General features: G+C 41.4%; 2 protein-coding genes across 9 annotated transcripts in view; one reads left to right on the top strand and one right to left on the bottom strand.

Annotated features, from left to right (window-relative positions):
* Positions 1-2003, bottom strand: part of LOC119725637 (DNA damage-regulated autophagy modulator protein 2-like) — a 29741-nt gene extending 27738 nt beyond the window's left edge. For 3 of the 7 annotated variants that reach the window (XM_038197120.1, XM_038197136.1, XM_038197128.1), the window contains exon 1: positions 534-786. In XM_038197120.1, the coding sequence (XP_038053048.1) occupies positions 534-652 (119 nt within the window). In that variant the 5' untranslated portion in view covers positions 653-786. Of the gene's footprint in view, positions 1-533; positions 787-1319; positions 1380-1841 lie in introns of those variants that run through there. The other 4 variants (XM_038197161.1, XM_038197169.1, XM_038197144.1 and 1 more) reach the window with 2 other exon arrangements.
* Positions 2004-2285: 282 nt separating this feature from the next.
* Positions 2286-12581, top strand: LOC119725672 (DNA damage-regulated autophagy modulator protein 1-like). 2 transcript variants are annotated; one of them, XM_038197186.1, is made up of 7 exons: positions 2286-2452; positions 3810-3941; positions 4675-4742; positions 7440-7582; positions 8326-8503; positions 9834-9928; positions 11615-12581. In XM_038197186.1, the coding sequence occupies exons 2-7, from the start codon at positions 3811-3813 to the stop codon at positions 11810-11812; spliced, it is 813 nt and encodes a 270-aa protein (XP_038053114.1). In that variant the 5' UTR covers positions 2286-2452; position 3810; the 3' UTR covers positions 11813-12581. The 2 variants fall into 2 exon arrangements, with proteins under 2 accessions (XP_038053114.1, XP_038053124.1); XM_038197196.1 differs by lacking the exon at positions 2286-2452 and adding an exon at positions 2494-2515.
* The last annotated feature ends 1236 nt before the right edge of the window (positions 12582-13817 follow it).

Genomic DNA, 13817 nt, shown 5'->3' with positions numbered 1-13817 from the left:
CTTATCCCTGCCTCCAATATCTTTGGATACATTTGAAATATGCAGTGGATGGATCAGGAACCAGTCTAGGTCCCCCCAACTCTCATTTTCTGGCCGTTGATGGGGTCCTTGTGCACGGAGCCCATAAGCGAGTTCCGTATTCCAACTGCACATGCGCACATCAAGATTTGCTGATTTGTCTTTCGGGACAAACATTTCATCAAATGCGTACAAAAGCATTAGTGGGGTGCCAGCAAAATGGAAGAGATCACCGTGTTCTGAAGTATAACAGTTTGCAAAAAAAACTTTAGACAGAGAAGTGGTTTTTTAGGTGTCTTTTGTGTCAAAACTTATGTGCAAACGAGAGTCCATCTCTTTTCGATTGCACAAAAATTGCACAGAATGCAGATTTGGTTACTACGGTACGTCCTCAGTAGCCTAGTATGCATTTATCTGCCTCGGTTATCCCGAAAAAAAATCATCAAATCTTGCTCTGCACCAGACTATCTTTGAATATATCGAGCTGGCTTATATTAAATACAAACAGACCCCACCTGCGCTGTTCATCACCCAATGATGTCGCCCCATAGTTAGAATTATTCTGTCCATTGGCATCATCAGTGGCCCCTTCAACTTGAACAGGTTGCGTTTCCATACCCAACGTTTCTGACATTTGCACAATCGTTGGGAATTGTAGATGCAGACACAAATTTCAGCAACAACTAACACAGTAACACCCACAACACTAGTACTAGTACTAGGAAAGAGTGCTGCAGAGTATGTGTGACTGTTCAATAGGCTGGCATAGCGTGTGGCCTTTGCAATTGGGGCAAAGGTGGACAAACATACTGAGTGTTTATTTAACAAGATAAAATGATGTAACTATCACATTGGCAGGACCAAAGGAATTGTTTACATCATGTAGTGATGTACATGTACACTGGCTTAAATATATCTTAGCTCCAATATCTTAAAGCACACGTACCTACAATAATGAATACATCATGAAACTCAATGTCTGGAGTGCTGAACGGGGAAAGATTCATATCTGGACATCACTTGTCACCCTGTGCACAAACCTTATGAGACTGGTCTGAAAATTTGTACATTATTGTAAGTGCAGTAAATACATCCATAGTTTCCCTGCTAAATTTCTGATAGGTCACTGAAGGGAAAAATTAGCGATGGCCAGATATGGGAATATTTCCCTGAATGGTTAGCAAATTAGTAAGCAACCGATGAAACTTCAAACTGGCAAGCAAATAAAATGATACTATCATTTTCATCAGACATGTCAGATGACTTCACTCCTTCTATTCTTGAATGTTCAAGCGACTTACCGTTTTAATCTGGCTTTTGGCTCTTTCTATACGATCTGCTCGGCTACAGAGAGATACAGTCTACAGTACAGAAGAAAAAGACACTTGTTTTATAATAGACAACCAGATCTTAATTACCAATTTTAAAAAACACTACACTACACACACACACTTGTGTATTTGCCTGCAATCGGGGACCCCCTATTGTCCCTTTTTCGTTTGTACTTTTAACTTTTACTTAGTTTTAGCTGGAGTTACTCAAGGCATGCTCAATTACTCAACGAAGCTAGCTCCATGGTGTTAGCAGCTGACATGCTCCTGTGAATTCCTGATCAGCATGTCAGCTGGATCATGGAGGAATAAAACATGTGCTTTTATTCCTCCATGCCCATGGCTGGATCATGGAGTAAAGCTAGAAAGTAGAAAAAGAAATGGTATATTGGTAGGCTAGCCAAATGCCAAAGTCAAAAAAAAAAATCCACCCTGTCTCGCGGGCCTGGGTTTAATATTAATCTGTTTGCAATCGGGCACAGTTTATAATACCATAACATGTTAACTACGATGATCTATATACCATTGAGGCCAGGATCAGGAAGGAGTAGACATGGTAAATTATTATTAATGTTGCACAAACAGTTCAGTTCATGCAGATAGCTACATCATCATCACGCGCACTCGGAGATGACAGGTGAGCCAAAGAGGTCAATAAAGGCTATACTAAAAGGAAATATCAGGGGTGTTTTGTAGCATGGAATCTCCTGGTTCGAAATATCTCCCCCAAAAATGACTTGATTATCACAGTAATCAATTATAATTCAAATAAGATAACCTTTTCAAAGATGAAAATTAAAAGCATATCGTAGAAAACAAATAATTTTGAAGTCAGGACAGTTGCAAAAATGTCCTCTTATGAATAGAGTCCCCTAACATAAAAATGTAGTTGTCTTCAGTGATTGCTGCCTCCGTACCCGTACCGTTGGTGGCGCGCTACTTCAATTATGTCATTGTCATGTGTTTGGCCAAGAAGCAAAACCACAACTATAAAGTATTAGGAAAACCGAGAATGCCACTATCTCGCCTGTACACGGCCAACCAACTAGCTGTTGCCTGGAAGTTGGCCATTTCTGTAACTGTTGCTGCCACACATTCTTCAGGTAGGCTGTTCAACTGTCATGACTGTTGCGCGGTTTCTTGCAAATTCCGCAATCTTAAGACATGTAAGAATGACTCAACATGCTCAATGAGCGCACATTCTTACGAACGAGCACGCATTCTTAAGAATGAGCACGCAGTCTTAGGAATGAGCGCTCATTCTTAAGATTGCGTGGGCATAATAGTACGTGCGCAATTTATGAATGTTGTGCAATTTTAAACATTGCACGGCAATTAAATGTATTGGGGTTAAAGGGAATATACATCATTTGCTTTTGCTGTAATTTTCAGAAATAGATGGAATTGGGGGTTGGAAATATAAAGCAAATATAGTTGCACTGACTTTTTGGAGGTTTTGGATTCGAAAATGCTATAAAAACCAAGAAAAACGATCATTTTCCTGTAGTCTGGTTCCCTGACTCCATATAAGAAGAAACAGAGCAGTTTACATACATTGGGGAATTGTAAGGTCAGGGAACCAGTCTAGCTGGCTCGTACCCGTTCATAGGTTTGTAATCGATTGCAAACAAGGGCAATGGTCAATTGGGGCCAGTATTTGAAAAAAAGCCAGTTGTTTCCAACGCTGATCGGCCGATCAGCGTTGGAAATTGATACAAAAATACCACTTTTCTTGAAAATGACAGTATACCAGGTGCCATAATTTTACAGGATGCTTCAGGCTGTCATTTACCAACATCCTATTAAGGTATTTCGCAAAAACTTGGTAGGTTTTTTTTCGATGTTTGCAAATGTTGTATATTCCCTTTAATTAAAGCCTAAAAAGGGGAAACAATTCATATAACGAGAAAAGAAAATGATTTATGCTTCTGACTCATTTAAATACGATAATTAAATTTGAATTAAATTAAAGCTGTTTTATTATTGCTTTTTTTCTGCCCCCACATGACGTTTTGTAATAATGGAGGACCGTCAACTAGTCTGGGAAGGGCTTTGTTTAGTCTAGAGTGGTTTTCGGCGTCTTCTTTTAGTTTTACCCCTTAATTCCCACATAAATCAAAGCCCTGCCCTCTTACCATAAACTTGAACCTGCTGATATTCAAGAACGTGTCATTGCAAACTGTTCAGATGTGTCAAGAAATATCAGAATGTCACCTTCGAGTTTCGAGTGTCATTTAGTCAGCTGTTTTGGTGAGTCATTATAATTAACCTTATAATATAAGAGGGTCCTAAATGTACTGGTAAGGATTACCCAAATTTCCATGCTACAAAAACACTCGCTCGTGTCACTGTACATGTTCAGTTCAACAACGAAAACGATCGGGGAGTGTTTGGACCAAATCATCATGTTCACAGACAAATTTAAACTGCAGGTTTTTTTGGTTCATTATTTCCCATCAGAATGGCGTGTTGGCCGCGTAATTTGGGTTTCTTACCAATCATCTTTTTCCTGCTGCTCATCATCACCGTTGGAATCTCCTATCTCATTGCTGTGCTGAAAGGCGATGTCCCTGTGCTTTTTCCATACATCAGGTATAATATACCATATTCATTTTCCATTTACCCTCAAACCCATTAGCTGCATTCAGCCATCAACACCAGTGTACGGGGCGAGTAAAACAAACACCACATTTTTTTTTATCAAAGTCAATTTTCTCAGAAATACATGTAGAATAAGGGTGGCCAAAATTTATTTTACCAGAATTATATCACGGCTAATCTGAATAGATTATATCTCATTAATGTGGAGCTATTAGCATTGCGACTATGTAAGCATTTGTTCATTGTGTCCTCAATTTATTGCCGTTCCAAACTCTTGCGATAGACAACCAGCACAGCTACTTTAGTACTTACATGTATATCCTTGCATCCTGGTTGCCTGAAATCATTGCCTGGCTGCTCTTCCTTCAACTTGAAGGCCATTTAAGAGGTGAATACACAATTTGGCCCGTGGTCTCATATTCGCACTTATCAACAGAATGCCACCAAGCATTAACCCTAAAAGGGACTGGGGGCGGGGAATCCTCCCCTGAGTTTAATCATTTTGCACCAAGTTTCATAATTTTTCAGTCACTCGATGGCCGAGATCTGAGAGGGGCGCCTCCCCCCCCCCCTCCCCCCGTCAGGAAAAAATAGGAATTGAAATTGCTCCAGGAGGTCTGACTTGTAATCCGCTTACAAATCACACAAACCAGCAATATTTGACCAAATTTTACACCTTGACACCTACATGTATACAATGTATTTGTTTGTTTTTCTGTTTCAGTGACACAGGTGCTAAGCCCCCAGAGAGTTGTTTCTTTGCTCAGTTTGTCAACATCTCTGCCCTGGTCTGTAAGTACTACCATATACTCTCTCCTCCAATTAAAACTCAAAACTTCCACAGGGTTCCCTCAGGTATGGAAAAATCCGGGAAAAATCCTGGAATTTTAGGCTGTCATGGGAAAGTCATGGATATTTGTTGTTCAACAAGGAGTCATGGACAGTTGATATTCCTAGAAACAAGTACCGAGTAGTACAACCCACAGCGGCCAGGTAACGGGCGAAGACGGCTAAAGGGCACCGTCCTTGCACCAGTACCGGAACCTCGAGAGTAGAAAACGAAAAGGAATGGGGCGTGATCTAATATGCAAAAATATTAAAATTAGACGCATGTGCAACAGTGTTTGCAAAACTGGTTTTCGAATGCAAAGCTGTAATACATGTACTTGAGTTGTATGAATACAGTATGTGGCCACCAACAGCCAAGTCTACAACTTTACTAAAGTTTGCAGTATGCATTGTCTTTTTAGCTTAACTCTGCGGTGCACAGATTTGGATTAGATGAACAAATTGAAACATTTCTTGAGTGGTCTCTAGCAACTGCCGTGTCAACCAAAGGGTGAACTCAGTACATGTATATATCCAAATGTTATACACTGTTGGAAATTTCTTCTTCAAATTTTATCCAAGTCAAGAAATACAAATATTCAAAACACTGACTTTAAGCTCTTTTTGTGTCGTGACTGATGACATTTAGGCCTACATGTACATGTATCCCCTCCAGTGTTTCCCCTGCCCATTCAAACGTGAGGTGGCCAACCTCGCTACTTTCAGTGACCACCTCGCTCAATTTTTGCCAATATCACCACCTCGCTGTGAAGATTGGCAAAAAAGGAAATATCAATTGAAAAATTTTCATTTTGTGTAATATATGAGCATTTTCCTTTACCTCCATGTATCAAGAACTCGCAGTTTCGATGTGTTTTTTGAATCATCGGGCATTTTTGTGAGCGCTGCATTCTTTTCAGTTTGCAGACTGTAAATTTCGTTTCAATCATCAACTTGAATTGTTACCACCTCGCTCAGTTCATTAGCCAGGGGAAACACTGATCCCCTCTACCAACTGCACCCCCACCCTCACCTCCCCAGGAAAATAAAAAAATCATAGATAGTCAGGTGGCTTAGATCTAATTTTCGTCAAGATCGTGACCGACTGGTCCAAAGCACCAAACTTGGCAGATAGGTTCTTATAGACCTGGAGAAGATATTTACAAGGGGTGACACCTGAAATTCTTTTGGGAAGGGTGCCTAATTTGCATAAATCTTTAATCCCTGTCCCTGTCGTGTAATATATTTATTCCCATATTTGGGTATATTTTTATTTTTTTATTTTTTTGAAAAGTGTATTTTGGGGATTCTACCTACATATCTTTACTTAAATAATATTTTCCAAAGCATATAAGTGACTGAATAATTATGAGGACATAGTAACGATCCAAAATGGCTACTATTATGCCCTAAAATTGCGCGCATTTACCTTGTCTCCAGATATCATCAATTAGTCTTGCCAAACATCAACATTGATGAACTTCAAATTCACCAAGTAGCTTACTGGTACAGTTACCCTATTAAAACCTTATGCAAAATCATGTGAACAATGATAACATTGTGATATTTAGCCCAGAAAACAAAAACTGGGAAAAAACGAGGTGCCCATAAATTAGGCTAACAAGTAGGTGAAGGGTTGCCTAACGTGGAACACTGGACAAAGTTCAAGGAAATTCCCAAAATTATTGTTGAGAAAACGTTTTGGCGTAGACAAAATTATTGTAAACAACAATAATCTCTTATTTAGGGGGATTTCGTTGAACTTGTTCAAGTCCCCACATTACCCTTCCCGTACTAGCCCAATTTACGGACACCACATTTTCTCCCCTTTTGGGGTCTTTTGGGCTAAACATCAAGATGTTATCAATTTTCACTTAATTTCCCACTTATTTTTGTTAGGGTAACTATGCCAGTAAGTAACTTTGTGAATTTGAAGCTCATCGATACCCACGTTTGGCGAGACTAGTTGATGATATCTGAGGAAAAGGTAAATGCGCGCAACTTTAGGGTAAAATAGTAGCAATTTTGGTTCTTTAATATGTCCTCCTAATTATTCAGTCACTTATATGTTTTACAAAATGTTATTGAAGTAAGAATATGCAAGTAGAATCACCAAAATACACTTTTCAAAAAAATAATAAAATAAAAATATACCCAAATATGGGAATAAATATATTACACGGCAGGGATTAACGATTTATGCAAATTAGGCACCCTTCCCAAAAGAATTTCAGGTGTCACCCCTTCTAAATATCTTCTCTAGGGCTATAAGAATCTATCTGCCAAGTTTGGTGCTTTGGACCAGTCGGTCACGATTCCGACCATATGCCACCTGACTAAGACGAATCCTTGGCAAACAATGAAGGTTTATTTTGAAGTCACTTTGAAGTTCAATCCCAGTCGCCTAACATTGCCTGAACTGTTGTTATTATTTTTGTTTATTAACTATTTTCTGGTAATGAAGCCGAGGATTCCTCAAAAGTACCCAAGGAAAACCCCAGAGGAATATTCTGGGGCAAACCCACCAAATCAGGTAGGGACCGAAAACCCAATCCACATGTAGACTAGGGCAGGAATCAAACCCGAACCATAACAGTGGAAGATGAGGAAAGAACCACTGCGTCAACCTGACTCCGTACTCTGAATTTGTTGTACATGTAGTCGTGGCACTGGTGTATGTCCGCTTCAAGGAAGTCGACACTATCGAGGGGCTGCCGCCGGAGAGGGTTGGACGTCTGAATAAAGCCAGCTTCTTCTTGGGCTTGGCGGCGGCGTTTGGACTCAGCCTCGTTGGCAACTTTCAGGTAAAAATGGGTGTAACAGAGAACATACAGAGGTCAAGACGTTGTTTATTGGATTCGCAAAGCCACCGCCGTGAGAAGGCGTTATCATGACGAACCACTATCACCCACAAACCACTATCACAACAACGTCTTGGGAATCTTGTAAAATCTCCCTCCGAAAAATGGGGGAAACTAGTGCGCATGCATGCATTACTTGTGTTGGTAAATATGGTCAATTTTTGGTGGCATTTTAGTTATGTATACTTCAAAAGCCGAAGCCAAGGGTCATTATCCATGCCCAGGACCCTAGCCGGTTTGAAACGTACATGAACTTGTTTAATACAGGACAAGCACACCTTTGTTCCCATTCATAAATGCCTATCTGATAAAATTAAATAAAAAGGCAAAAATTCACATTTTACCAACAGTTTTGTTCAACAATTTCACTTCATGTTTTGTGAAACACCCCTCTGACCATGTCTGTGCTTTGTGCCTCGCAAGCAAAGTGCTAAATATCTTCTGTTATGGAGATTAGCACGCGTGCCGCACATACTGGGTGATGTGGCACAGAACACAGCTGTGTTTTATCAGCGGTTTAAAACCACCCACGTTATGGGCTCTCAACCAATAGGAATGGGTAAAATGTCTCGGGTATTTTTTAATAATTGTTAACTTGATGTATAGACAAAGTTTAACACTAACCCAACTGTAAAATGACCTCAAGAGAATGACAAAAATTGTGTGATTCTGTTATTATCTTTCAGGATCTCTACGTCCTCGTGGTCCATGAAATCGGCGCGATAATGCTGTTTTTATTTGGCACCATTTACTCCCTGATCCACACGCGAATCTCATATCTGCTCCACCCAGAATACACCAGACTATACGTCTGTCGACTTCGTTTCCTCTTTTCGCTTCTGATGCTGGTCTCCATGGTAACCTGTATCCTTAGAATTGACAAAGTTGGTGCTGTTTTTGTTTTAACATCCAATTAATCAGCAACTAGAGGTTCGCGTTCGTTGAGTTACAAACGCAGAGTGGTCAGGCTCACATCTGTGTCATAAACATTGCCACAATAATCAACTGAATGTTCATTTTAAACGTTTTTGGACAAGTTGCTAGGGGGCGCTCTAACATTTTATGACGTCACTGGCAATTTTTTTGTAAATTACAACCTAGCTAGAGACTAACATCATCAGCCAGAGAAAGCAAGTTCACATCTTTTTCCACTTTCAAATTATAAGGCACTTCCAGTTTGGAATGGAAGGAAGGGTTGCGTGATTTTGCACATAAAATCAAATATGAAGACCCTGGATTATTCTCTCAATTCCAATAAAAAGCAAAATCAGCAAAATGCTATCCTGTATGGGTCTGAAACTTAGACACTACGCAAGAAAGAACAAGAACGCAAGACGAGCAGGGACTTACAACAAGAACAAGAACTTTCCACATGCAGTGTTAGCATCACATAGTTAAAATCAGATGGTTTAACTTCATTTCCAATGCAATCAGCCAGCAGCGTACAGGGCTTGGTAGCATTTATTCAGAGATCTCAGGGAGGCGACACACCCTTTTTGGTCATGTTTGGCGCCTCCAAGCTCCTGCCCCTGCTCTTCTTGCCCTTGATGCTGACGTACGTGCACCTGATTTTGTTTTGAATGTGAGCTAAGCCATTGCATCATTGCTTTAACATCGTCAGCAGGACGTTGGAGTGTCTCTCCAGGTGGTCTCCCCATCTCTCCCTGTCTTACCGTTGAGGGGGTACTTCGTGCACAGAGCCCATATTGTCTTACAGTTCAGAATCTGCCCTTTGTTATTCAAGCGCTGTACCACACAAGCAAAAAGAACTTTCATCAGTACAAAAAAAATCTTGTTCCACGCATGCAACTTTTCCTCGGATCCGCTGATATCCTCGTTTTTTTTACTTCTCCTGAATGCCATTACAAATTGAAAAATACTGTGCAAAGTCTTGTGTGGTTTGGAATATCCTTGTTTTTTGCTAAATTCCCAATTGCATGCCAGTTGTTCACAGTGTGCACGTCCAAACTGTAAACAGCGCAGAGCCCTTTTTGCCTAGTGCAACATAAAGGCCACTTTTTTCATGACGCACTGCATTTACAGCAGGCTGTCTGCCAGCAAAAGAGAACTTTTTCTGCGTTGTGAAATTGTTCCCAAGCCTACAAAATGAGCTGAAGTTCTGACAGGCACATTGGACACAATAGAAGACATTTTTGTTTTTCAAGATGGCTTCCTTAGCAACCCCTCTCCACAGGCCTCACATGTGAGGTTTTTGCAAATGCCCAGTGGTTGCATCACCATCACCAAAACAAGACAGATACTGAGCAACTCTGGAAACCAACAGATGGGGTAAGTTAAACCCGTTTAGTTTCTGTAATAATAATAATAATAATAACTGTATTTATATAGCGCTTTTTGCCAGAGGATACAAAGCGCTGGGGGAGAATGCAACCAAGCCAGGTAAATGAAGTATATGAACATTATGAGACCCATTATGTTGCACCTTATAAGGGTTTACAAGGTGCTGCGGCGCATTAATTGCTGCCACTGCCAGAAACACCGGGGCAAACCCCTTCTCTTAGCGACAAGTGTTACTGGGTTCTTTAACGTGCATTACACAACACACGGGACCTACGGCTTAACGTCCCATCTGAAGGACGAAGCAATAATGGTAAAGTGCCATGCTCAAGAGCACAAGCACCATGTTCCCACGGTCAGGATTCGAACCCGTGTACCACAGCACACGAGTCAAACACCGTAACCATCGGACCACAGCGCCCCACCCGCCACCCCTGTCTGTTACTCCCTTTGAAAGATAACCAGGATTTATTATTTTCTTTTTTTTTCGGGGGGGGGGGGGGTTCATCAAGTCTGAGGATCAGCCATTCACGTGTGCAGACCCACGGTCGAACGTCTGATCTATCGTAACATTCCAATTGTATGCGACCCCATGCACTTGTCAGTCGGAGTCTACTTTAGAAACGGTGTTGTCATTTTGATCAAAAATGTGGACTAGGCTGTTGATTGGTTAATTTGGAAGCCATATTTTTGTAATACAACAAAGGGTTACCGAAGACCCGATATAAACGGCGCCGACTAAATGGTCAGAATCTTGAGGTCAAGATGCAGTCTTTTTTTTGCATAATTAGTTGCCGAATCTGCTCAGATATCATATCCCGTTGCTGTGCAAGGGGATATTCCAGAGACTAGGGGTCATCTGGCCATTGCAAAATAAAAACGGGGGTTGGGGAGGGGCTGGACACCATTTAACCTTGAGAGTGCTGTTCAGAGCAGATGGTCTTGGACACTATCAAAAGATACTTGGTGCTCTTCATTGCGACATATTGGCTGAAAAAACACAATATACGAAAACGATTTTGCTACCAGAAAACGAGACGACAGAAAACGATTAAAAAATGTGCAGCGGCCTTGGAAAAGCCCGTAATTATTCTATGACGGGACAACGGTGAATGACCGAAGACGTGAAATAGAAAGTGCCCACTGATTGGTCAAAATCTAGAGGTCAAGATGTGGTTGTCTTTCATAATTAATCAGCGAATCTGCTCAAATGTTCTATTACAATTTACAAAACTAAGTTCTTGGAGTTTCCGGGGAAAAAACATACTGCTTATTGTATTTCCATCCTGAGGATAGTTTCTGCCAACAGGGTTCAACTGAATGGAAATTTTGATTTACTGAAATAGACAGTGGCAACTACTGTTAATTTGTTCTTGGGGGGGGCACCTTGGGGTGCACACATTTTTCAAAGAGGATACTTAAGGAAATGATATGTATTTGTGCTGGGTTAGACATTCAAAATCCCCCCCCCCCCCCCTAGTAACGCCACTGGAAATAGAAAAGTTAGAAATAAAAACAGTTTGGGAAAGGAGGGGGACATGGACATGTTTGGGAAAGGGGGGAGGGGGAACATGTGTGTGTCCCCCCCCCTCCACCTAGTAACGCCACTGGAAATAGAACAGACATTTTTTTGGGTATGGAAACTTGATGGTTGTATTTGTTTTGTACTTATTACAGGGCTACACCCTTCACATAGTCAGCACGTCCTTTGAGTGGACACTCGCGGGGTCCTTCATGCTGTTCTGTCTTACCTTCATCGGGGACTTCAGCAAGGTCTCCCTGGGTCTCAACATGTTCCTGCATGTGGACCCCTTTCCGGAACCTGGTGGAAGCTACGAAGAAGAGCCCAACGAGTACACCAAATTATATGCTTAATAGGTCAGAGGTTAAGGGTCAAGTCTGGGTCAAGACGCTGATGAAGTGTGGTCTTTAGTTGAAGTTGTTAAATACACTGACTACCTTAGTTCATTGAAGTTATTAATATATTAATTAAGTTATTAATATATCTTACATTTGCATGAAGGTTGACCTTTGAAACAAGAGACTGAACGTGCTTATTTTCAAAAGATTGACTGTTGCAGTTCAGAACTACTTTGGAATATAGAACAAGTTGATGGGAAATCAATGCGTGAAGTTTGGCCATTGGAAGCAAAAGACTCCACAAGAGTCAAACCGAATGCAGTTTTACAGAGCGACCTTAAAATGCAAAGCTGGAGTGGATATAGAGATACTGTAAATGCAATACACAAGTACAACATACATGTACGAGAAAAATGTCAGCCCACACCTGCACACGTTTGGCTTGTTTGCGCAGAGCAAAATGAACGCTCATTTACTGATTGTGCCTTTCTGTTTATATAGCCGCACAAAAGCCATGCAAAATTTTGAGTTTTTCATATATTTGTGCACAAACATGGATGCGCCCAGCAGGCTTCACTTTGTACAAGGAGTTAGCGCTCTAGTAATTTAATATAGCTCTATGGTATTAGTCAACTATTTCGGAACCAGCCAACCAAGCAGGTAGACACAAATATTTGGTTGAAGTCATAGGCTGAGGTGACTGCTCTATGTTTTGACACCTATGTTCTGACACCCCTATGTTCCGACACCCCTATGTTCCGACACCCTTATGTTCCAACACCCCCATGTTCCGACACCCCTATGTTCTGACACCCCTATGTCCTGCCACCCCTATGTTCCGACACCCCTATGTTCAAAACACCCTTATGTTCCGACACCCCTATGTTCCGACACCCCTATGTTCCGACACCCCTATGTTCCGACACCCCTATGTTTGACACCCCTATTTTCCGGTAACTTGCCTTGGTTAGGGTTGGTTATGTCTCGATAGTCCGAAGTCCCATTGGTCCGAAGTCCCATTGGTCTGACGACCCATTGGTCCAACAAAACATAATACTGTGTGGTTCCACTGGTTCAGGTTGACTGACCCTAACCCTAATCCTATGGGGCGTCGGACCAATGGGGCGTCGGACCAATGGGATGTCAGACCAATGGGACGTTTATACCAATGGAATGTACATGTATAGAGCAATGGGCTGTCAGACCAATTGGGGATCGGACCATTGGGACTTAGGACCAATGGGACGTCGGACCAATCGGATGTCGGACCAATGGGATGTCGGACCAATGGGACGTCGGACCAATGGGACTTCGGACTAATGGGACGTTGGACCAATGGTTCTTCGAACCAATAGGATGTCGGACCAATGGGACGTCGGACCTATGGGACATCGGACCAATGGTACTTCAGACCAATGGGACGTCGGACCAATGGGACTTCGGACCAATGGGACTTCGGACCAATGGGACTTCGGACCAATGGGACTTCGGACCAATGGGACTTCGGACCAATGGGACGTTGGACCAATGGGACTTTGGACCAATGGAACGTCGGACCAATGGGACGTCGGACCAATGGTACTTTGGACTAAAGAGACGTCCCCGTTAGGGTTAGGGTGTGAGTCGGACCATAGGTGTGTAACCTAGGCTAGAGGTCACCTAGGGTCAACACCCACTTTTAGTAGGTCAAAGGGTAAAGGTTGTCCGTAGTCAATGTTATATTAGAGCAGGGTAGGAGAATGGGGTTGGTTTTTTTAACCTACTATAATTGTATTATTCTGTAAAGAACGATATCACAGTGAAAGGAATGATATCCTTATCTGTGTGTCTATTAATGTTAGGCCTATTTTTGTAAAAACAAAAACAAACAAAATTTGTCATTTGCAAGTTAATTGCAACACTAAAATGTCTGTATATATATTTGCTTCATTCTGAAATCTAAGCATGTTCTCATAGTCATATTATATTTAGTAACAATTTGAGAGCACAGTGCTTACGAAGCCTCATTAATACAAATCTG

This window comes from Patiria miniata, unplaced genomic scaffold (assembly GCF_015706575.1).
Source record: "Patiria miniata isolate m_02_andy unplaced genomic scaffold, ASM1570657v1 HiC_scaffold_1, whole genome shotgun sequence".
Lineage (NCBI taxonomy): Eukaryota > Metazoa > Echinodermata > Asteroidea > Valvatida > Asterinidae > Patiria > Patiria miniata.
The sequence above is the reverse complement of the archived record's forward strand: the minus strand, read 5'-3'. Positions and strand labels throughout refer to the sequence as shown.